Raw genomic sequence first — 25895 nt, 5'->3', positions numbered from 1 at the left:
GTTGACATATTGATCTGTAAAACATGCTCATTGATCCTAGGCTATGCACGTGCAGCTATGTTATTTTGTGTGCCTTTAACTTACAAAACAGGGGATTATTAAGGCACATTGATGCGACTCGTGCGAAGAACTCTACGTGTCGTGAACTCGTGATTTCGATCATTTAAATCAATGTCATCTTATTACACCGCCTCTTTTCCTCTTTGTAGTCTTTGAATTCCTTGGAGTAAAATTTTATTCAGAAAAAGAGTGACAAGCCGAGTCACACGAGTTTATTGACTATTCACTCATGTAGAGCGAGTTTTCCATTTTGAATCGTCGAGTGGATATTTTCACTCGAAATTGAAGATTAAAGCTGCGATGTCACAGGAATGCCACAAAAATTCAATCTACTCAAAGAAACATTCCCTCTTCCAAGTGGCAATATTTTCACTATCGCGTCAGGTGAATTTTTATCCTTGTTTTCAAGAAGATTTCACTTCAAGATATTTAGAGAGTGCTTAATTGAATCCTCCATAACTATCCACTGTTTTTCCGAAATCATATTTTCGTACATGCGGCTGAGGGAGAAACACGCGTGTCCCGCGGAAAATTCGCTTGTACCTGCTCCCTGTGCTCGTGCTGAACAAGCATTTGCTTTTTCCTCACTTTGGTCGGAAGCGAGAGAGACATTTTTTTCCACAAAAGTACGATCTTACCCAAATTCCTCTGGAAAAATTTGTTCCTTCAGAAGCAAGATGAGGATTCGAAAGGATCCACTCGACTGTTATTAATGCGTTTAGCCTCGGTTTAAGGTTTCAACGACGTGCTCGCCGTTGTTCTCAGTGGGGAAGATCGCCAAAGAGGGTAGGCTCGCGCTGTCGGTTTTTGCATGGCCTTTAGGAGAACTTTCGAATCCTATCCCATCGGTCCTTTATTTCGCCGCGGTGCAGCGTGCGGATCGATCGATCGCCCCGTCTTGCACCACGCGTGTCTCTCCCGCGAGAGGTGGCTTAAAATTAGCCATTTCCACGGTAATCGCTACCTGCTCCGGCGACGCCGGCACTCCCCCGGCATTACAGAGACGGCAGCGGCCTTGCGCTCGCATTGTACAAGAACAATGAGCAAAGAGAAATATTGATGATGCTGCCGCCGCGTGGCTAAGCGTGCGCGCGCGAGCGAGCGGGCGAGCGAGCGAGCGAACGAACGAACGCGTGCACGAACAGCTAACATCGGGGTATATACAGGATGTCCCGAAGTGATCTCCTTACATAGCACGGAGTTTTTATTTAGGAAAGCAGTTAATTATTGCATAGAAAATCTACTTGGAAAAAACAATTTCCACTTGAGGGAAAAGAAATGGAAGACGGCCCGCTATTTTGTAGTTTCCGTTTTCTGATTCTAACGTCGAGTATTGTATGGTAAGTTTTGACGAGTGAAGTTCGTCAAGTTTCTTTAAGTTTTTAATTTCTTTTTTTACACTCATTGCACAGTGCAGACATCTCATTGGCGCAACGACGGTCTGCGTAGATTACGTGTACAGTAGGCTGCCGCGATAGATTTTCTCGTTCAACGAGAGCGCGCGTTACGGTGCTTCATTTTTCTCGCGACTTTCCGGATTCCTATTCCCTCGGTGCTTAATCCGCGAATAGACACGCTTCCGAGGCGCTCACTCTCGAGTACTGCATCACTCGTTGACGGGACTTAATTCGCGAGAATCCTTCGATCGCTTATGGTGGATCGAGGAGATCGTTCTCTCGACAGTGCCAAAGCACGTCGCTGCTTTTAGAACACCCAGTACGCGCGTGCCTGCTTGTGCAACCTGAAAGGACTGGTGCGTATATCGCACGGCAGACGCGAGGACGCGGAACAGGACGGCTGAGAGGGAGGGGAAGGGGGAGGATGAGGATACGCGGGGGTGAGAAGGGGGACAGGTGGATGGTGAAGTATCCTACGCGCCGTTGAGAGAAAGAGAGGGTGCGAAGGAAGCGCCGAGGGGGACGACGAAGAGAAAGGGAGCGCGGGACAGTGTGGAATCGCGCGCGGAGGGACGGACGCGGGACGCAGCAGGTAGGAAAGAGGTAAGAGCGGCGCAGAGGGTGCGGCGGAAGGGAGAGGGAGAGGGAAGTGGCGGAGAACGAGAGGGTTATACGCTTAATATTTCAGCATCGCGAAATTCTGCCCCTGAATCATTAATCGCCCGCCCGGGGTGGCGGTGGTGTGCCTAGCCGAGTCTCTGCCACCTCCTCCCTCGCGCACCCTTGCTCGCAACCCCTCGTCCGTCCACCGCGTTTCTGGCTGTCTCTCTCTCTCTCTCTCTCTCTCTCTCTCTCTCTCTGTCTGTCTGTCTCCTTGCTGTCTCTATCTCTCATACGTTTCTCACCCTTCATACCCGGTACTCTCGTACTCCTCCCCCCTCACTCCCCCTGTAGTCCTGCTCCTCGTGCTCTTCACCCCCGTCCTTCCTCGCGACTAGGAAAGCCATCCGCGTGAATATTTCGAGTCGCCGATGCAGGAATAGACTCGTCGACTGAGCCGTAATTAACCCCCTGATTAATTACCGCGGTTTGTGTAAGGAGGACTAAAGAACGTGTTGTGGCGCGAGTATGCAGTGTCGCGACGTTTCGCGTGGAGATGGTCCCACCACCTTAGTCGCGTTCGCGAGCAAGCCGTTTGAATGCCGACGTTATGTTCGCGGTAATCCTTCCCATACACGAAGATTCGCTCGCGACGATTAAGGCTATCGGGTGTCGAAACGCTCGCTGCTATCTGTCAAGTTTGCGCAATTAGCGCTTGTCGGTGTACCCAGACAAAAAAAGAACAATTGCGCGTACTTCGCCGAGGTAATTATAGCGTATCTTGCCTGGAGACTCTCCGGCAAAGTAGACCTCGTAACATTAACCACTTAGCTGATAGTGTGTCAATTTTATATTGCGCATTCCAAATTATTGTTGCGTTTCTCGCTTTTAGCGAGAACTCGAGGTCCGCGGCGAAGTCGCAGGGCGCGGGAAAGAGTTTGCGCTTCGACGTGTGATGAACGAGAAAACTAAACTGCACCTCGCCATCGGGAATCGTGTTCGACGGTGTAACTAATTTGAATGGTCGCATTCCCACGCTACCAACGGTAGCGGTAACGCGCGCGCGAGATCGAGAAATCCCCTCAAGAACTCGCTCGCGCGTTCTCCCGGCATCTCGCATCCGGCATTACGCGCATCCGTTTCAATCCGTAGCGGCGAATCCGGGGCGTCAGTGCCACGACGATGACGACGATGGCGACGATGGTGGCGGCGATGGCGAGTCTCGGATGAAGCGATATCCCGCGTCCCTCTCGTGCGACGAGACCAATCCGATTTCGCGGCTGATGACTACACGCCGATCAGACACTGGCGCGGGCATAATCGCGCGAACGGCATGTGTGCATCGCCAGTCTATCCTTATCGCGGATGTTCGCTGGAAGACGGGGAGAGCGTGCAAGTGTTTGGCGTAAGAATGAATAATGACAAGGATCGCGGCGAGCGGATAAAATTCTCACGTATACAATAACGTAAAATTCCGCATCCTCTCTGTGGAATCGCGAAGATACGGCTGGGACGATGAAGGGAAAGATCAAGATCCGTACGGGGAAGTGATCTGGACTTTGCATTGAACGCATTTCACAAGTTACTTTGTGTCCCGCGCAGCGACGGATTATCTTACTCACTGAAGCGAATCGTACCAATGCTTCGTTTATCGTTCAGTGTCTTTCAATGGTGTTACGCATCAAATACGTAAGGACTAGTATGATGTTCGGAAAAAGTGATATAACGAGAATCTCGGAATCTGCGGTACGATTCAATCGTTTCATGTTTTCTCATGGACAAGACGCGAACACATTTTGTTCACGCCTGAACGTCCACCAACCTGCCGTTATCCTTCCCGGTTCGACACCTGCAATTCGTAACGGGGGGAAAGTGCTGTAGTTGTGCAGAGGGCGGACTACGTGTTGTGCAAACTATACTTCGCTGCGGAAAGTGGCGAAGGGTTAAAAGGGTTGTTCACCGAGCCTTCGGCGAGTACAGCGCGATCATAAGACGCGATCATTTCAGCCGTGCGATCATAAGACTTCGCAGCGAGTAGCAGAAATGTTTTCTCCACTTACACGTCGTTGGCGACGTCATCGTCGTTGTTGTCGTCGTCATCGTCGTCGTCGTCGTCGGCGGTATTGTGTTCGTGCAACATTCACGCACACGGCCGCACACGATGGCAGTAGTTATTAGTCGTAGTCGCTGCGCGGAGCGTGCAGCTTGTGCACGAGGTTAACGTTGCAGAAGGGGACGCGACGCGGGACGGGGGACGGCTGGGAGGCGAGTGGATGGGTTGGTTTGTACCGAACAATGATATCGGGTATTTGATTTGTAACCGACGACAATACCGACTTGCGACCCCGCATTTCATCCCCTCCCCCCCTCCTGCCCGTCCCGTCTCTCCGTGTCGTGCGCGTTCTCTCTCTCTCTCTCTCTCTCTCTCTCTCTCTCTCTCTCTTCTCTCTTCTCCTCCCTCTTGTTCGGGCGCCACCCCGTATATACTATATGTACCTGTATACATGGATCGTGTACCTATAGGGCCGCAAGACAAGGTTGTCGATAGCGAGTACCACCTTTATGGCGCCTCCGTACGGATCCTTTCCCGGGCCTGTTGCCGGATCCAGGAATTGCGGACGCGGCGCTGTCCGATCGCGCGTGGTTGTACAAAGTCACCCTTGGTGGACGAAAAGATCGAAAATTTCGCGACCAGCTCGAGAGTTCCGGGAGGTGTGTCGCAAGCGTAAAGTAACGTGTAAGTCGCGAAAATCCGAGCGCGGAGGCGCCTTGACGTCTCCGACCTTCGGAGCTTCGACGTTACGGTGGAAGTACTCGAGTTTCGCAAGATTAAATTCGCGGTCTTGAGCGTTGAGGAATTGCGAGGGAAATCGCGGAATTTCCTCCATCTTTTTTCCTCATAAATTACGTGCCACGCACGCACGATGGGAACTCCCCAGAATCGCTCGAATTTCATCCACGACGGCGGCGACGACCACGCGCACTCCTCGCTCTCTAACAAGTACTCATAAAAATTATTATATACTCCAACGAACGGGACTGTTCGCGCGGGATACGCATCGGTTGGGGAAGGCGAGCGTTCAACATTATACCTATCCTCGGGAGAACGTCGCTCTGCATGCGGAATATCCCAACGAGCCGGTAAGTTGTTAAAACTATCCACGCGCACCCTACTTTCGCGACGATGCAACCCTTTCGTCGCGTTGTTTCCACGCAAGTTAGAGGAAAGACAAGAAAGGAAAAGAGAGACAGTGAGAAGGAAAAATTAAATTGTTATCGACGACTCGTTCGACAGGCAGACACGGTGGCGAAACGCCGCGTTTACATACACATACACATGCACGCGAGTTTATTCCGCAACCCCTTTCCTACATTATTTACGGCAAGGCGCGCATAGCGCGTGACCGGTCGAGCAATAAAGCAGGACCTTCTTGAACGGCATCAAACGCCGGCTTTGCCGAGAGGTTTCCTGCTCGCCCCCTCTCGCCATTTAGGGAAAAAGCATCCGGCGAGAAATTATTCACGGGCGATTCTGGGGGAACAAATCTCCATAAATATCTGAAAGACGAAAGGAACGATAATGAAAATTCGATGCGCCATTTTACGACGCGTATAAGCGTCCACCGTCTTCGTCGACGTCGACGTCGTCGTCGTCGTCGTCGTCGTCGTCGTCGTCGTCGTCATGGAAAGGTCTTACAACGCCGTTGTTGTTGCATCATGTATTCGGCTGCTGTCGGTGCTGCAACAACATTTTCCCGAATATTCTCGCTGTCTCTCAAAGTACTAGGAATTTAATTGTGACTCCGTTTAGCTGCGGAGTAATTCAATTCGAATCCCCGAATAAGTTCTGGGCTAGTGATGCATTAGCGGAAAGCGAGTTACGGGGCGGTAGCGAGCGGAGCGCAAGAAGCAGAAGATCCGGAGAAACAATCGGCCATCAATAGTTGAGAAGCTTAATACTTAAAGGTGTGTCTATACGCTGCCGCGACGTTTTACGCGGCAGCGAACTCCGCCGACACGGGGTGTTCTATAAACGACGCGCGTAAGTAGGAGATAGCGACATTCGGGAATGTTAATGATGTAAGCGATCTATATTTGCGACGTCGAAACGCGTTTAATCCGCGCGCGAGCGCGCACCCGCAGATTATAATTAACCCGGTGGTGGTAATTCGGCAGCGCGATCATCGGAGACTCAGGGGTGCGCGCCGATACATGCGACTGTGTACGAAAATAATTAGCTATCAATATTTCGAGAGGAACGCAAGGCAACGCCTTCGCGCGAGGATGAGCTTCGCGAGCGGCTCAGCGGTAGAGTTCTGTCCTCCTCGAGGAGAAAGTGAGTGTCAATATCGTAAAATCGGTTCCGTGTTCTACGACTAACCCTTTCATGTCCACACCGATCTTGGTGGATCGTGAAGTAGTCAAAAAGAAAATTTTTCTTCTTATATATGTTTTCGCCGTACAAGTTCATAAACGTCACTCTACAAATGTCGGGACAGCCCCTGAAAGGAGGGGGGGGGAGGGATAAATCGATGGAATTAACTGTGAATGAATATCATTGAAATTGTAAGGTCAATGTTTCATATAGCACGTTTATGGTGTTTAATACACTTTATAACGGTATATTTAGATTTTTCTCATACTTTATATCTTAAACATATTCTCAACTCTTTTTATCTTTACGAATTTCAAGATTTTACATTAAAGATTCTATATTAAATTTATTTACGTACAATTACTTTTTGAAATCTCATTTACTTTAGTATTTATTATCTTCACGAATTTCAAGATTTTACATTAAAGATTCTATATTAAATTTATTTGCGTACAATTACTTTTTGAAATCTCATTTACTTTAGTATTCGGATGGCCAGCGTGACTTTATAAGTAGTTATGTATACGTCGCGTCTGTCCCACTTATACGTGATACTTTGCTTAGGCGCAACGCGTCTGTAACTACTTCCAGCGCAGCAATCACATCACATATTCAATAAATACTATTAAAAAAAAATAATCTTATTATTTATGGGTAGATTCAACAAATTTTTTTTTTCAATTTTCATCTTTACAAAACTTTTAATATTTCTATAAATAATAACAAGGAAAGTAAAAATATGTATCCGAGATATAGACATTTTCTTATATACTTTATTATGGCAAAGATATATTTTATTTCATTATACTGTAATATATTCTAATATATACTTTGTGTTTATATTGTATTATATTACACATTAATTTGTAAAACATAAATGTAATTTTTTAAAATGATATCTGTACTTCATTTACACATCACTCGCCTTCAATCTTTTCCTGTAAAGATCCTTTTATTTAAAATTTAAATTTTCGATCCTCTGATGTGTCGTTGACTTGTACTACTTTAATGAAAATTTTGTATTCCAGTAGTACAAGCCACTGACAAGTCAGACAATCGAAAAATTAAAATTTCTTAAACTGGTAAGATCTTTATAAGAAAAGATTGAAGATGGAGAGCTTAAATAAAGTATATAGATTATATTTCAATATTACATTTACTTTTGGAATTATAATGCAAAATATTATATAATACATAATATACAATATAATAGAATATTGCAGTATAAAGCGATGTAAAAATACAATATATTACAATACACTATGATGACAGTAAGGAAACAATTGCAAGTGTCCCTTATCGCGCTTTTTTGGTATGTTATCGAACAGCTGAAAATAAGGGACACGTGCTTTTTTCCACATGCTTTGTGCGACATGCCATAGACATATGCCACGTTCATACAAAGTACCGTATACAAGTGGGACAGATGCAACGCGTACTTATACACGTACTTATAGCGCGTATAGATGAGAGACACTTTCAAACGTTTCTTTGTGCGTATTCATGGGACGCGTTATGTGTGTTTGAAATAAATGCGCGTATGACGGATAATAAATTAGATACAATGGAAGAAGGAGAAAGGACTGGGTACAAGATGAGAAATAAAAAAGAGCGAGAGGAAAAGTTGCGAGGGAGAGAAAATGTATATAATGCAAGAGAGTATGAATGGAAAAGTGAGGTAATAATAAAAGAATAAAATGCACCATTATATTCCGACTTCGCGATCGGATACAGGGAGGTCGGGAAAGGGAAAGAGAGTGACAGAGGGAGACGCGAGAGATACATGTATTTATATGCTATTCGCAGAGGATTTCTTCAAATCTACAGCCGCTCCACAAAGCACAAACGTGCCGTTTGAAAGAAAGCCATCGACTCAGCATAAAATAACATAATCCGTAGGCAACGCGACTGAAGATTTCATAGTAGACGCTCCAAGTAAGAGAGTAAAATAAAATAAAAATGAGATAAACAAAGGTAAAGCGAAGCGAGGCGAGAGGGAAGAAAGGGAGGGAGCGAGGGGGAGAAGAAAACGAAAGACAGACAGAGATATGAAGTGAGGGCGAGAGAGAGAGAGAGAGAGAGAGAGAGAGAGAAAGAGCGCCGTCCGTTCTTTTCGCGTTCACCGAGAGGGAGAAAGAGGGAAAGATACGGAGACGTTGAAGGGGGAATGAAAAAAAACGGCTTATAAATGAATACAGAGGGACGTTTGGAGAGTAGAAGCTCGGCTGTGCCATCTCGCGAACGTACGTACATATTTGGCGGAAGACGGCAGCCAGGTGCAACGGACCTATTGACGTGTTAATTGCGCCTGAATAATTAAAGGGGACACCTCTCGTGGCAGCGCGCGCGCGCGATGCTCTGTCCTTTTATAAAATGTCCCCCCGATCTCGTTAACCCGCTTCAGGGAGGATGGACGACGACGACGGACTGACGCAAGAGAGACGAGTGAAAACGCGAAGGGAACGAACAAAGATGGTAGATTGTTGGCGTCACAGTGTGAAATCGAGAAATATAAAGCAAGTGGAACCGATTTGATTGGTGGCACGATAGAGACGAGAGAGAGAGAGAGAGAGAGAGCTCCGGGTTGGCGCGATTAGTATGTCTATAACGAAAATAAAGCGGTACCGAAATACGAGGAGAGCGACCGGTTTGGCGCCGTTTAGTGCGGCGAATGTCGAGTGGGCGATTTATTGAAGCGATTTATTGGCTGTCGTATGTAGTTTTCGGGACTCGGGGGGATGGGAGGTGGCGGGGTCGCGCGATGGATTTTCTTGTTTCTTTTTCATTTCGCGCGCCCGCGCGACGTGTGTAATTAGCGATCTTTTTCGAGTGCGACGCGCGATGACGTGGCCGACAGTTTCGCGTTAATCGTTAATCGTCTTAACTGTTGCAGAGGTCGATGTGTTCCGCCATTCCCGAATTATCCGCGAAAGCTGTTTCGACTCGAGGGTACCGTCGATCACCGAGTGAGCAACCAGCCAGGCAGCCGGTCGGCCGTTCAGGTCGTTCGTTCCTTCATTTGTTCACTCGTTTGTTTCTTCAAGCACACTTTTGCACCGCTTGAAAAAATTATAAGAGGGTATAGAATGGTCAGTTATAAGTTATAAAAGAGACAACGAACTAAATCTATGAGAATAATTTATGGTGCCGGACTCGGGCCGGAATACCGGATTAGTTTGAAGAGATTAGTCGGAAAGGAAGTGTAAAGACCAACGCCATGAATTATGAAGAATTACAGCATCGATTCTCGGCTTATATTTATCTACCGGCTCAACCACGCGCGGCACCGATATAATATTCTTACGAATTCATGATTCCGAAAAATCGATCACCCCGCAAAGGGGCACGCCATCTCGTCTCTTGACGAGATAACGTACAAAGACAAGAGAATAGATCCCGCCGCTACACACACCAAGAGAGCGCGCGGGTGCGACGAGGCCGCGATTTATCGCGACTTTCGGCCGTTCCTCCCTCCCCGTAATATTCGCGCTCGTATGGTTTCCGCCGAGCTACGCCGAGAGCTTTCTCTCTCTTTCTCTCTGCGACCGTTATCGCCGCGTTATCCCTTCGGAAGCATAACGCGATCCGCGATACTCTCTCATAAGGGACTCGAACGAAAGGCGGTTACGTATGTGCCGTTAACGACGTCCGGCCGACTCGGACTTCATATACTTGTGGGCGATCGGAAACGAGGAAAATGCTCAAGCCGTGGCCTGAATAATTGACGATTTAGCCGTGTATCGGCGGAAGGGCAGCGGAGCCGAGTTAAGGGGGTGGGGCTGGAAGGGAAGGATTGCCGGTGATCGTAAGAATATCTAACCTCGACGCGAGTCCGCTGTATTATTCAGCGGCTGTCATCCCCGCGTCTCGGGGGCGAAGCGCGCCGCGCTGCCAGAAAGCTCGAAAGCTCGATCGCGAGCGCTTATTCCCGATCGTAAACCGCAACGCTTTATTCCCCTCGATTCGCCTGATCTTCTTTTTCTTTGATAACCGGACGCGCGCATGCACACATACACAAATCACGCGCGCGTGTGTATACATGTATACAATATATGTGTGTATATGTATAAACACACACGATGCGGTATACGCGATGCGTCACGTGCCGCGGCTCTCAACTATAGACCCGATGCAATCTTAATGCGATCAATTATTTACGGCGCTCGTCATCGGCCATTAAATATTCCACGCCCGACGAAAGAGTCCTTACGCGACCCCGGAATTATTCCGGGCCCCGAATACTATTCGCGAACAGTCGGCGAAGCGCGCAAGGTACCTACTTGCGCCGCTATTTTCGAAGGCATCCTAATGGCGTTAGACGGGAACGAGCTCCCCCGCGGGAGAGACATCTGTCGCCGGGAGAGGAGAAAAGATTTCGCACCGTGCTCGCGCGGATCGATTTCACGGGAAAATGCGGAAAAAAAGATTTGCCGTTGCGGCGAAAAATCTTGGCTTATGAAATCTTGGCTCACCAGTTGCCGATGTTGCGATAACTCAATCTACAGAGCTACATTAGATTAATGATTAATATACACATTCTGATACACATACGTAGTTGAATTGAATGTCACTTAAGCAACATATTTCTTTATTGTTTCTCGAATAAGCACGATTTCCTTCGAGTAAAATTAACAAGTCTGTTTCGCAAACTTAAATTGACTCGAAGTATAAAGTGTTTTGTTGTACTTAGAGAAAAGTAGGGTGATGGCGATTATATAAGCGACTGTACGAATTTTGTATGTAGAATTGTAATATACATAATTTAATTAATTATTTTATAATTTTTGCAATCGAACTCAATTCCACTTACAAAATTCGTATTGTTGTCACCTACGTAGTTGCCATCATCGTATCTTTTCCAAATATGCAGTAAACAAAATAATATTTACAAAAATAAGTTGCTCTGTGAACAATTATTTCCGCACATGATCTCTCTGATACGCACAACTTGTTGACAAGCAAACTTGTTTAGCCACAACATTCAATTTTGTCGAGCAAATTGCAGATTTGCTGAATCACCAATCAATTTTTTCCCCATGAAAGATCGATAATCGCGACATGGGAGCAGCATCGTCGTCGCCGATGAGACGGAGAGACACGCCGTCGTGTATGTTGGCTAATGATAAGATTAAGGATTTTACGGCGACCGTTAATTTCGTCATTACGTGAGACTTACGGGCGACTCTCGCGGTGTTACCCGGGCCCGTTCGCGAGGTCTGCCACCCGTTCTCCTTCTTTCGCGGCCGGCAACGGGTGAAATGTGGCTTAGCGCGTTATCGCCCGGAGCCCTTCGATTAATCGAGCTCAGTTCGCGAACTCTTTTATGTATAGCCGCGTTACCGGGTATTTATCGTCCGCCGCGCGTAATTGAACGCGTAATTATACGTCGGTCGAGACTCGCGCGAAACTTCGTTTCTGCAATCTTCTAAATGTACCCGAATGGATCCGCGCGATGCCGACGGTGTCGACGACTACGACGACGACGAGGAGGACGTGGACGAGGACGGGCTCTATAAATATAAGTAGTTACTCATCGACGTTGCGATAGTCCATTTTTGCAATCTCCTAAATGTATTTAAATGGATCTACGATAGTGCGCGCGCGCGCGCGACTGATCGCATCGCTCCCTATAAATACAGGCCGTTACCCGTGTTCCTTTTTCTCTCGGCAAACAACGCGATCGATCGCGCTCCCTGCAAGTCATGAATCATCCTTAACGAATGAGTGTTATAATGGAATATTTTGCATTATATCGCGGTGTATACGACCGCCGAGAAAGTTGGAGCTTACAAAAAGCGCCTATGAGTAATAGTACCGTTCTGAGAAAAACAGGCTTGAAAGTTTGATAAGATCTTCGCGTCTTATAAGGAGGACATCGTGCTGCAAACGCGCACGCGGAAGTATAATTTGAGAAATGGCTCTTTGGGAACAAAGTTGAAGGTAAAAGGTGAAAAATAGAATCGTGCGAACGTAATGCTCGCGCGCGCGAGCTATCCCTTTTTTTCGAACGTGTCCGTGTATATTCATGTACGTGTTCCTCTTTCTCTCTGATATGGAACATTTCACCTCCGTCGGATGAAATTCTAATGATGAGTTTGCGAATCGTCTCTTCGCTGGGAAACTTTCGCAAGCGATAGCCTCTAAGCGTCTTACTCTCTCTCTCTCGATCGCTGACGATGGAGTCCCGATGGTCGTAAAGACGACACGCGCGCGAAATCGTCGACCCGGCCGCGAGACAAAGGTGAACACACGCCAATCAAGCACATGCGAGGGACTGCTGCCGATCGAGTTCTTCGCCGCGATCGATCGTCCACGTCGTCGCTCTCTCGCTCCTCTTTGGCCACGACGGTGGACGTCGTGGCTCCCTTCCTTCCGGCTGTAGCCGGAGGGAAGCGGGACACTGAACCGGGGGGTTGATATAAACTGTGATTGATATTTAGTCGCGCCACACGGCACTTAAGAGGATTAAGGACCATCCAGGACGAGTATCGGCCGGGAACAGCCGTGACCCCGAGCACGTGCATCCGGGACACGCAACGATCTCGACCGGGCCGAACGTGGGACGGTAGATAGGTAGCTAGGTAGCTAGGTAGGTAGGTAGGTAGGTAGGTAGGTAGGTAGGTGGGTGGGTAGGTAGATAGACACGTAGTGGTGGAGACGTTCCAGGTCGATCCAGCAGCGCCAAGGATTCCCATCCTGTCGGACGCGAAACCGGCGCGCTACAACACGCCGCAACTCTGATTACAGTTAGCTCGGTCCGCTGGCCTAAACCCCCATATAACGCGCATCGCGCGGTCGTCGGGGACTAACCCGACGACCGACCACCACCGCGCCGGGCGCGACATCCAGCCCCGACCATGATTATCCCGGACCGCGTCTTACCGCATCCTAATCCCGAGAATGCTCATATCGGAAGGCGATCGAACACCGGATCGCTTCCGACGTTGTTGTTGCCTCGCCATCGTCGTCGTCGTCGTCGTCGTCGTCGTCGTCGTCATCGTTGTCGTCGTCGTCGTCGTCGTTGTTGTTGTTATTGTTGTCGTCATTGTGTTATCGTACACGCCGTATCGGTGTTATATTTTTCGATCTCTTTCTCTCTTCTTGTTTTTCTTTTAAATAATGTGAGCATATCGTGAGGAAATATTGACGGAATAAATGAATCGACTCGCATGATTCTAGCGCTGCGTCTCGCGCATCCTTTCATACAGAACTTACATAGAAAAGGGGATGTTAAAAATAGACAATTTTAACCCATTGGCGGAATCTTAACTAATCATTGGAAACTGTTCCTTTTAGAAAGAAACCTTCTAGAAATAGAAAATAAGAATTATTTATCCACTAGGTTTGAGGAAAGTTACGAAAATCGAGATTTATTATTGATTGTTGAAATGGTCATATAAGATAGTCAAGTGTCTTTTTAAGCTTTGCACCCTTGATGTTTTAAAGTAAAATGAATTGCACATATTGAAGGGTGAATATTTCTCTGGATCTACAGCGGACAAATAATTTTTGATTTTCTGTTTCTAGAAGATTCCAAAAGTAATTTCCAATGATTAGTTAAGATTCCGCCAATGAGTCAAAAATAGCTTATTTTTAACATTCTTCTTTCTCGTAGGTTTCAGTTGGGATTCAATCTGATTGACAAAAAAAGACAAACATGGACTCTACTTGTGGAAAATTTACGTGGATCCAGGTTAGAAGTGTTTCAAATAAGTGGTTTCAAGCGGGAAATCCAAACAGATACCATTTGATCAACAAAACGTTTGCCGAGAGACTTTTCCAGTCTTCCATATTAGAATGGAACAAAGCGCATGGAACGCTTAGGGCATCGAAGCCAGTTCTAAATAAAGTCGTGATAAACACGGGAGTGTTAAAATCTCGCGGGACGATTAAAGAACACCCGTGGGGGACGGCTGCGCGCCAAGCACGTGGCTTAATATACGGGGAATGATCATTCCTTGATGAAACGTTGATTGGGCTATTGGTAGTCGCGTTGCCACGAGTTTAGCCGCACGTTATTCGAGAAGGAATATTTTTATTTTTTATTATTGCGCCGGGGGAGCACGATATACGACGAGTCGCAAGTAGGATGTGTATTTCGGTGGCGCAATTACGTCTGCACGGGCCACCAATGTGTGTTTGGCGGCCGATTAATATCTCCCTCGTTTCCAGAGATAGCTTGCTGATCCAACTGACTCGTTATGAACGATTCAAGGCGGCTCCACGCGACAGATCGCCGTGCAGATCACCGAATTGTTACCCGTATCGAATTAAAAACGAAACGTCGGAAAAAAGGACACACACCGCACACGAGTTCGAAACGAGCCGGCTATTTTTCGAGATATACATTGGGAATAAGGGGGACAGCGGAGGCGGAGGACTGAATTTTTAACTACGCGTTATTACTTTTCCAGGTGACAGCCGCGGAAATAGACGGAACGCGTCGTCGGAGATGCGAGTCATATTGATAAATTTTCACGTACACATGTCGCGTCTTTTGTTTTTCCCCCTTTTTTTCAACAAATGTTCAACACACGAATATTTTTTATGATGCGACCATTCAACAGTTTACCTCTCTGCACATTTATTTAATCATACACGTGATTGAATAAAGAATGAAATTCGACATCTACACTTACTGTTTTTCGCGAGAATCTTAATTTACAGTCTCTCGATTTTTAATTGCTCATAATTGAAAAACCAATTGTACCTCGACACAATCTCTCTCTCTCTCTCTCTCTATATATATCCATTCTAACATTCTCTCGAAACATACCATAGACAGCATAGCGCGGGAGCTCGGCAGACTGCCGCCCCCGGAACCGTATTAGAAGCGGCCCGATGCATTAGTGATAACCGTTATCTATTCCGGACGTCACCGGCGGCCGAAAATAGCGATAATCGAAGAAAACGGAGAAAGAGAGAGGAAGCGAGAGCAATACGGCGCAGAGATGTGTGTGTGTACGTGTACAGAGAGAGAGAGAGAGAGAGAGAGAAGGAGAGATGCAGCGAAATCCCTCTCGTCGTCGTCCTCGTAGTCGTAGTCGTGGTCGTCGTCGCGGGTGCGACAAGGAGAGAGGAAGGGTCGCTCGCTAGTAATGTCGGGGCAGGCTCGTCGAGGTGCGAGAAAGGAAGCGTCGTTTCCGCATCGCGATTCCGCCCCGTCATTGGCTCCGATTCCGTGCTAACGTTAAACGCGCGGCGGCCACGAGCGGCGAGCGCGCGAGAGAGAAAGATGAGGGAGGGGGGTGAAGGGGGAGAGAGAAAGCGAGAACGAGCGGAGGTGCACACAGGATTGCGGGGGTGTCGGCGGGAGACGAGAGGGGATGATTTTAGGGATGGCCGCTGCCCCGTACACCGTGCCCCGTACCCCGCCTCATCGATAATATACGATCGTGCATGATTCTGCTTCGTGTATCACAATGGCCCTCCGGGCAAGCCCGTTCCACCTCTATCTACGTACCTGGCGCGCCGAACTACCGGCGCCCGAGTCCGCGGTGGATAATGAGTGATTAGGTAATTAGTTGTCCAATATTCGCCCCATCCGCCCGTTCCTTCCTCCCTTCTTCCCCCGCCCCCGCCGTCGCCGACGCCGCTCCCCACCTCTTCTCTCCTCTTCTCTCGGTCTCTCGTCTATCCGCGATCTTCCCCGGCACCGTGGTGCACCAACGCCGGCTACGTACTCTCCTGCTACTGTTTGACCGGATACGTTGACCGGACTAGTGCGAGCGAGTAAGTGCGCGTATGTGCGCCTCGTGTCGCGAGATAACGCGCAAACGGAGGCTTGCCTCCACGTGCTCGCGAGAACGATTGCGTCGAGCGTTCGCCGGACAAACCACGGATTGGAGACAGAAAAAGGGAGAGCTTCCCTACTTTTCTACCGAGCACTCGCTCTCTACTCTCTTAAAGTGAATCAGCAAAACAAGTTATTTCGCCGATGATCAATGAGTATTCACTGATTTTCGGTGAAAACACACCCACTTTGCTGCTTCGTATTATGTCTCGCTGATTTTGATCAGTGGAAGTCAGACTTCGCTGCAAAATCTGTGATACACAAATTTGATGTATGCTGTTTAACTTTCTGCGTTTGTGATTATGAAATTAACGGCTCCCATGCGCCTTGCGTGTGCAATGACACTGTCTGTGCTCGCAGAGTGCATCAATAACGGGAATAGTCGCTACTATTAACTGATCCCTCCAACGAGATTTTACTGATTACAATGCTATATTTACGACTGAACCACCAGTTATAAGTACAGCATTTCAGTGAAGAATACACTGATTGTGCTTTAGAGAGTAAATTTCTTGGAGTAATATTTCCCCTGCCCTCTTCCCTCATCCGAGAAAGTAGAGTGACAGCCGAGTCACTCGAATTCGAATGACCTCTCACCCATTCCGCGCTCTGAATCGCTCAGTGAATATTTTCACTCGGAATGTATTCCACCGACACAGGAATTAATCATCAATCGATGAAAACTTTCATTCGTTCGGAATCAGAGTTCACTTGTGAACTTGAGTAAAACATCCGCTTTTGCGATTTTCATTGTCGCTCCGAGAGAATATTCACTCGTCTTGAATGAGATTTCACTTCAAGAAATTTAGAGATTGATGAGGTCGCATCGACATTAAAAGTCCCGATGTATGTCGTCAACTATGAAAGAAGGGAGATGAGAGAAAGAGCTTTTTCGAGGGAACGTGATAAACGTCGAAAATTTTTGAACGATGCTCTTTCCGAAAATAAAAATATCCCGTGGAAACCGATACATTGTGTGTTGCACAATATATCCCTCGCGTCGTGTATCTCTTCTCACTGATTAATGAGACTTTAGAAACTTCCCATCGCGACCTGTCGCGGCCTTGTCAGTTCTCTCCGCCGTTTACGAGTGCGCGTTTCACGGCAAACGCGACGAAAGCGTATAATAAATTGGCCGGTGGGATATTTTTGCAGGGATCGCCCTTGCCCCCATCTCCACCCTCGGTCGCTCTAATCGCGCGAGGAGTCCGATGTTTTCACAACGTGTATCGATTCACAGGGGTGGAAAGGAGAGCGAGGGTGAGAAGAAGGGCACGTCGTCTGTTCGTGCTGTGTCCAAAAAACACGTTTCCCGGCGCTGAGGAATCGCCATGTGTGCGGCAGCCACCCCGCATAAATATAACAATTAAAAAGAGAGTCCGGCCGAGTGCCGGAACGTCCCGCTACGGAGGGTGAGTTACCCCGCGGTAACCCCTCCAGGTCGAAGCACGCAAAACAGAAGGGCGCGATCGTCGCTGCGCGAACTTCCTTTGCCTCATCGAAAAATAACCGGCATACAAACCGTATTCACAATCTCTCGCTTTCCCAATTTCGCCCCGCGATTCCCGATCGAGCCGACCGCGGCCGTGGGAATCGCACGTGCTCTCCGCTCCTCCTTCTCGGAGCCAGGAAAGAGAGAGGATGAGTCGCGCGACCATGAGTGCAAATTTTGCTGTTTTCGTAAATATCAGTATGGAAGTTTGAGCGGAGTTTCCACCGATTCGTGCCGCCGTGTTCTAGCTGCGCCTATAGAAAGAGCCGCGCACAATCAGTTAAACCTCTCGATTAACGTTAAATAACGCCCATAGAAGCAGCCCGTAGTAATTTTAACCCCGTTTGCGCTCCGGTCTTATTTAACCTACCGCCGTATTATCATAATTATCGCGCTCTGAAAACGTGAACGGCCGCTTGTACGCGCGCCGTCAATAGTGCGTTTCTCGCAACGCGTCGCGACGGCTTGTCGATTGCGCGACGGTTGGGGAAAAAAAATATATTCCAGCGCGGAAAAGAGAGAAGAATGAGCGAGTGGGTGAGTGAGAGAGAGAGAGATAGAGACAGAAAAAGAGAGGAAGGCGAGAGGGAGACGAAGAGGGACACGGCGATCGGCGAGGGGCGTGTGGGCGACGAGAGAGTTAATTCACGAAAGCGCCGAGGCGAATTCAATTCGCGCGAGTTAGCGCGTGACGAAATCGCCGCTCGTCGCCTCGTTGCCGGCGACCTGGGTCATAACTATTTAAATGCCCGCGGCTGGATAAATTGTTGTATTAGTCACGCCAAGCTTATATTAATACACGGCCCTCTCTCTTCCGCCCTCCCCAACCCTCCGCGTCCTCCCTCCCTCCCTCCCAGCCCCGTTCCTGCATCACCCGTTTACTCGCGCTCGCGCGCTGCGAGTTCGCCAACCCGGTATTTCCAGTCCTTATGAAGCGCTGCCGCTTCTGCGTTTCGCCGATGTCCGCGAGTTCTATTACACGAGGAATCTATTTCTGCGCCGTTAATTGTAAACGCCGTAGACACCGCGGACTGCCAAGTGCGTCGCGAGCGGAGCGCCGTGGATACGCAGCGGCGATCCCCCGTGGTGGTGCGGGGAGTGTCGTTCGGTTTCGTTCGCGGGGTGAGATGTAACACGCAAAGAGAATAGGAAAGGAGGGGACAATTGTTGAATCGACATGACACGCGCAATGATATAATTGAGCGCGTTTTAGTTGAAGGAGGCGGAACTTCCGATTCTTAAGAAATTCTCAAAACGCGACTTCTTCAACCAAACCACGTCTCGTTGTGTCACTGTATCGTGTTGATTCAACCAATAATACTTAGAAATTGATTTCCGAAATTATAATGTTATAATATAAATGAGATTCGAGAAGCATGCGCGCAAAATAAGCACGGAGGTAAAAGAGACAAAGGAGGAGAAAATAAGAGACTGCGTGAGATGCACGCGCTGCGATCCATTAAGAAACAAAGAGCGGGAGGATCGTTTTCTGGAAGTGCGTCTTCGACGACGACGTGAAGTGAAGTTACATAAATCGCGTCGCCGACTCGGATTCTCGGGGCCTCGGTACGGTTATTACTCCCGACCTCGATTACGACAGACGCGCCTCGACGGGATCGGAAGACTCTCGGCTCTGCTTCGACATGGCGCGCAATCGCGCCGATCGCGACACGCCGTTGCGTTTTCTCTCCTGGACCGATTCGACGCGTCCTCGCGGGAGAAGAGCAGGGAGAAGAGGGGAGAGTAGGAGCGGGAAGGAGAAACATAGACAAACACACACACATACAAAGAGAGCGAGAGGGGGAGAGAGAGAGAGAAACGGCTGCCGATGGTGGTTATTTAGGCGATTACGCTCGCGAGCGACGTGCGCCGCGCGCGTTTGATCGCATCGTCGCGACAAATCGACATTGTGTCACTGCGCCTCGTTGCAGCAATAACGCATATAATATACGCGCGCGAGCGTTGCGCCGGTGCATACGGCGAACGCGCGCGAGTGAGCGAGCGGCATTACAGACCGCTGATGTAATACTTTTATGATCGGCCGCCGCAATTTCTCGGTGACAACACTCGCTATTTCTGTCGCCGAGTTTGTGCACATGACTGCCGCGACGAGCAATATATCGCGCAAATACGCGCGACTCTCGCGCCGGTATTTATACAGGGTGTCCGCCGGCTTCGCCTCACGAATCACGGACTGAGCGCGGTACGACCGGATTTCGGTGGAGCCGACCGTGCGAACGAACTACGAGAACTTATCTCCAAGTACAGAGGCGAAAAATGCCGAAGTGCGTCTCACTTTGAGATGGAAAACGATATGCACTTCTCGAAGGTTAAATTTCCGAATTCAAACAGACGTCGGAAAAAAAAAACAATTTTCACCATCAATACGCGAAAAAAAAACATGCTTAACCCACGTATAAATTCAATATTATGATATATTAAAAGTTATTTTAATTTAATTTAAAATCATCACTTTATTACTTAATCTTACATTTCCTTTCCTTCCTTCAACATGTGTTCCATTTTGCATATTCTTTTCTTTTTTGTAAAACACTTTTTAAAACATCTTATTTGTAATGAGAATATTCCCGTATATAAATAAATAAATATTGAACAATCAGATTTATGTGTGGGCCAACCATGCTGTTTCTCTTGTGCATGTGCGGGCATGAGGCAAAATTAACCCTTTCAGTGTTATCGCGTTTAAAGTTCACTTCGCTCCGACGAAGAATCGACCCGGAGAGTCAAGCTCGGGGGAAACGTTCAGAGGCACGTCAAAACTCGCAAAAATCGCCGCGTACGATATGCATCAACCGTCATCTTGCTGCGCGGCAGGAGGGAGTACGGATGGGGGAAGAAAGTCGACTTGAAATTCGCGACGCGCTCGTCCGTTGCGATATTGCCGAGAGAGACACCCTGTACAATATATCGAGCGCGCTCGTTTTATTTTCTATCTTTCTATTTTTTTTTCGCTCCCTCCGTCCGCGCGCATTGTTCGTCCGTGTAACGCGAGTCGTTTCTCGCTTTCAAAACGGAGCTTCCTTAAGCGGAGGAGAAAATCGAAGCGGCGATGAGGGGGTACGGGCCGCTCGCGCTCGTTACGTAGGTGGAATCAAGGCGAAACTTTCCGCATGAAATTGCAACGTGCGCCCGGCCGTGTAATGCCCGGTGGTACAACTCACCTGTACGTTACATGTCTTCGTACGCTGTCGATACCGCTCGCGGTAGAGGCTGCGCTTTTTCCATGCGGGGTGCATTGCTCTCGTCGAAGTCCATCTGCGCGTCGACGCTTCCTCCCCGCGGTCCTCCGGCCTGTCACGAAGGAGAGAGAGAGAAAGAAAAAGAGAGGGGGTGAAAAAAAGGATACGATTGAGAAAAGTGAGCGACGACGGACGGCTACGGCGGATCGGATCAGCCCGAGCGAATTAATGAGTAACTTGGGGAATTTCAAAACGCGATCGCCTTCTTAATGTCATTTAACAATTATTTCACTGGCCGTCCGCCGCGTCACGTTTATCATTGCTAACATTTTTGTTCCGTTTATTTTTTCTCTTCCGTCAAGAAAATACATGCCGGATTCTTAGAAAAAATTCTAATAAATAATAAGCACGGGTAAAAATAATTTGCTGCAGCAGCAAACTAATTTGCTACATATTGACAGTTAAATATAATTCGCTGTGTTAACTACTTTTTCTTTGCTGCAAGAACCTATTTTCTTGCTATGATAACAAAAAAATCTGCTCCTACGATAAGAAAAGTAACTAACGTAGCAAATTTGCTATAGATGCACAACTAAACATAATTTACTGCTTTAGCTACTTTTTGTGTTGCAGGAGTAGATTTTCTTATTATCATAGCAAAAAAATCCCGTAGCAAAGAAAAAGTGGCTAATGCAGCAAATTATGTTTAGTTGTCCATATGTAGCAGATCTTTTTTTCCATGAGGATATACTTATCGCAATAATCCCCGGCGCGAGGATAATCGTGTTTTCTTGACAAGAGAGAAACAGGACATCAAAGACGTTAGTACATCTTTGATCGATCATTTGTTTAATTTCACCTGGCTCTTGGTGCAGAATTCTCATCTATGGCTGAACGTACTAAGGTATACGCACGTACAGCCACGTAAAATACGACCAGGATTGATTTCCCCAACTACTTAGTAAGTTAACAACAGTCAAATCACATGTCTGTCTTTGTTTATCCTTCAAATTAGGCAAAGACAAACGTGCGATTTAATTTGAATTGAGTTGGTTCACCAAAGGTTGGAAAAATCAGTCCTGAAGTGGCTCCCACTTGTGCATACAAAGCCACTCTCGGACACGTTAATCCGCAGAAATACGTCGCCGCGGTGGCGAAGATTGCGCGGGCGGTGAAGTAAGAGAGCGATTTATCGGTCGGTCGACTTTTACCACCCGACTTTTCCCGTCCCGGACGAAGGGCTGGGTGATCTCGCGCCTCGCTGCTCGTGTCTTCGTGGCACCCACGCGCGATACAACACCGACCGTGTCTTTTGCGGTAGGCGTGTGTGATAGCGGAGCCTGTGTTCTCCTTTTCTCTGCAGACTATGATAAAACGCGCGTTTCGCTGGCGCGTGCGTTCTATAATAAAATAATCCGAGGGAGTGGAGACCACACAATATCTTTGCTTCCCACCTTCATGTCGCACGTGGCGAAAAATTAGTCGAATTAATGTGATAACAACGCAATTAAATGTGTTGTCCTTGAAAGAAACAAAAAATCTTTGGTTCTTAAGGATCGAATTTGATTCAGAAAGGCCAGGAATTCTACTTTTTCAACCAAAACACGTTTCATCTTGGCTCTTAAGAACCGAATTTGATTCAGGAGGGCCAGAAATTCTGTTTCCTTCAATCAAAACATGTCTAATTCTGGCTCTTTTTAAGACTTGAATTGGTTTAGAAGGAGCACGAATTCTGTTTGCTTCAACTAAAACGAGTTTAGTTACGTCATTGTTATGTCAATTTAATCAATCTTTTTTTCCGCGTATATATATATATATATATATATATATATATATATATATATATATATATATTCCCATTTTCTCTTTTATTTTTTTTATTATACCGTGTGCTTAAAAGATAAATCTTCAGCGATTGATATACCGCGAGCGTGCGTCTTCGACGGTCCGCGTGCGGCTCGCGACTGACATGTCCGGTCGAGAAGCAGGAGACGAAGAAGGAACAGAATGACGGAAGGAAGGAAGAAAGGAAAGGAAAGTGGTGCGACGCGGAAGAGCCGAGCGGGGACAGGCAACGGTTACAGCAGAATAAACCCCTCAATAATGAGTTCCGCGAGTGAATTCCCTCGATGTGGAGTGCGAGAGAGAGAAAGAGAGAGAGAAAGAAAGAGGCTCGAGATAATAAAACAGAACGGGGCGCGCCGGTGGTAGTAGCGGTCGCGAAGGGGTCAGGGGGACGGCAACGGCGGCGGCGAGTGGGTGGACGAAGGGGTTAGGGGGAGAGGGAAACCCGAGAGAGGCAGAGGGAGGTTTCCGCACCGGCAAGAGTAATAGTAAGAGGCAATAAAATATAATGAAATAACATCCAATCCAGGAGAGATATTGTGAAAATATTATTACTAACTTATTACTCGTTGGGCACGGCGTACCACGCTCTCGACCTTTTTCTCCATTTTTCTCTGCCTTTCTCTCTTTCCTCCTTGCCTCCCTTTTCCTCCACCTTTTCCGCCTTCCTACCGCGCCACCCTCGCCCGGTCTTTCTCCGGTTTCCGTCCCCCGTCTCCTCTCGCCCTCGACAAACATATACAGGCTGCGCCTGAAAAGGTGGGAATCGATAGTGTTATTTGCGAAGGATTGTTCCTTGGTGAAGGAAGAGCGGACAGAGGAGGAAGAGGAAAGGAAAAGGTGGAACCATCCGATTGCCAATGCTGAGTATCCCGCCAATTAACGAGAGACATCGAATCCTTCTGTCCCGTAAACGCGGTGAATCCAAGTGTGCGCGACTCCCTTCGCGTATGCTCGCGCACTTAACGCGCGAGAAAGATCCAACTTACGCCACAGTCAGGTGAGATTCGACGTGCAAACCGGCGGCGCGGCTTGAATCGCGCTTTAATTCTCACGTGTGTTCTCGCGTTAAATATTACACGACGAAACAATACGATCCCGATAATTGAGCGAGAACAATGAGAGGAATGAAATTGTGATAATACAGCAACAGAGAGCGGTTCCCGTGGCGCCCCTTCTCTCACTCCCTCCAGCCGAAGTGCGAAGGAACGTTCATTCATCTTGTCGCTGTAAAAACTGTCGCGGAGAGCTGACATAAAAAATATTTCTTGACGGTCGTTCCTGTTTTGTCTGAAAATCAGCTTGTCGCGCTCTCGCAAATTCGGTCCTGGCCGTTTTCACTGAAAATTCCCACTCTCTTTTTAAGAGAACGGCCGACACGCACCCGCGGCCCGTCATCTTCCCGCGCTCGCCACACGATCGCGGAGACACGATAAAATTTTTTCTCTTTCGTCGCTCTTCGTCGAGGGTGCAATAAAAATCGCTTGCTCGCGACAGATGGCGACGTTGGCGGCGGTTTCCTGTGCTCGCTTCGACGGCAATCACGCGGCGAAGGATTCGTCCTTGCGAAAATAAAACAGAACAAAAAGAAATGGAAAAGGAAAACACGCGAACGCCGCGGACGCCGAGACTCCGCGGCAGAGTCGTGGAGTCGCAGATTTCCGCGGCTCGTTATTTTAAATTAGCGAGCGCGCTCCGTACTTTAAATTATATCAGGACTGGATCTGGAAAATTCTTCTCCGCCGGAAATTCCTCGGCCGCCGAGACGTTAAAAATTAAATATCCGACGAGAGCGAGTTTCATTACAATAATTTTATTATAATAATAATCATTTACGTTCTCATCTCCCTGTCTCTTCCTCCCCTACTTCGTGTCTCTCTGTCTCTCTCCCTTTCGCTGCTTTCTTACGTGCGCGCGCGGTGGAATTTACCGTATTTTCGCCGAGGGAAGAGAAGAAAAATCAGGAAACGTCCATCGTTATCTCGTAAAATTAATTGTAAGGCCGCGCGACCTCTCGTCCTCCGCGGCCACGGCGACGACGAGGAACAACCGTGGCGGAGTGCCGCGCGATCCACCGCATCCCGCACGCGCACGTTGTTGCTGTCCCGCACTCCGCACCTACGGCTGCTAGTCTAATCGGCCGGCATCGCCGTCGAAATTATTCCCTTTTAGCGTTGTTAGCCGGTACGCTCGCGATTCGCGATCGATCCCCGTTCCGTCCGGCTCTCCCTCTCTCTCTCTCTCTCTCTCTCTCTCTCTCCCGCATTTGAAATGCAAAGTGCGCGACCGAGCATTATCTTCCAGGAAAGACCGGCGAATGAACGGCAAAAGGAAAAAATCGAGGGAGGGAGAGAGGGAGAGAGAGAGAGAGAGAGAGAGAGAGAGAGAAGCAGAGAAGAAGAAGAAACGGGGAAAAAGAGGCAAACAGAAAAGATTATCGTGGAGCGAGATATCCGGAGGAGAACGCGCGCGGTGACGAAAGATGGTTATATAAAACGCGCGGAGCAGGAGAAGGAGGAGGGAAGGTGGCGGCATGCAACAATCCTATCTGACCGTGTAAATCTCCGGGCGTCGTAACGAAGCGGCAAATCGAAACTAAACGGTAGCCCATGAATGGGAAATCAGAAAATAACGTTACGCCGCGGTGCGAGGCCGCGCGCGCGCGCGCGCGCGCGCTTCCGGCCGGGACACCCTGTGTGTACACACGGGAAAGCGAGCGAACGGTCGCGAACGGAGCAGCCGCGCGCGCGCGTGCTGTTTGCGTGCGTGCGAGTCGTCTCACGCATCCGAGCTGCCGTAATGCACATTATTATCTCGTAAGCGAGATCTGGTTACGGAGTCCTTTTATTAAGGATTTAATTGATCGACGACGCTTAAAACGCGCGCGCGCACTGTCTCTGTCCGCGCGTTTTCGCTTGCTTCGCGGCCTCCCTCTTCCCCGTCCTCCTCCCCGCGTCGCCCCTCTATCCTGTACTCTCCTTTTTGGCCTGTCCGCTGAATAAACTTCTCTCTCTTTCTCTTTCTCCATCCCCGCGTTCCCTCCCCCTTCCCTTAATAATAAAATTCATCCTGTTCTCTCTTTTTCCGTTCTCTCTCTCTCTCTCTCTCTCTCTCTCTCTCTCTCTCTCTCTCT

The 25895-nt window shown here is 48.2% G+C and overlaps 2 protein-coding genes across 11 annotated transcripts in view; one reads left to right on the top strand and one right to left on the bottom strand.

The window, feature by feature from the left end:
* The window catches only part of LOC116845633 (protein bric-a-brac 2-like), a 509307-nt gene that overhangs the window by 370528 nt on the left and 112884 nt on the right, over positions 1-25895 (bottom strand). For 9 of the 10 annotated variants that reach the window (XM_032818564.1, XM_032818566.1, XM_032818561.1 and 6 more), the window contains one exon: positions 20900-21029. The exons of the other annotated variant lie outside the window; for it this stretch is intronic. The gene's annotated coding sequence lies outside the window, so the exon portion shown is untranslated. The remainder of the gene's footprint in view (positions 1-20899; positions 21030-25895) is intronic. 10 annotated transcript variants of the gene reach the window in all.
* Positions 11872-25895, top strand: part of LOC116845640 — a 42198-nt gene continuing 28174 nt past the window's right edge. The window contains exons 1-2 of the mRNA XM_032818582.1: positions 11872-11954; positions 14048-14125. Coding sequence (XP_032674473.1) covers positions 11872-11954; positions 14048-14125 — 161 coding nt within the window. The remainder of the gene's footprint in view (positions 11955-14047; positions 14126-25895) is intronic.

The sequence above is a fragment of the Odontomachus brunneus genome, unplaced genomic scaffold (genome assembly GCF_010583005.1).
Source record: "Odontomachus brunneus isolate Ranch 3 - 2012 unplaced genomic scaffold, Obru_v1 Obru_scaffold_054, whole genome shotgun sequence".
Taxonomy (NCBI): domain Eukaryota; kingdom Metazoa; phylum Arthropoda; class Insecta; order Hymenoptera; family Formicidae; genus Odontomachus; species Odontomachus brunneus.
The sequence above is the reverse complement of the archived record's forward strand: the minus strand, read 5'-3'. Positions and strand labels throughout refer to the sequence as shown.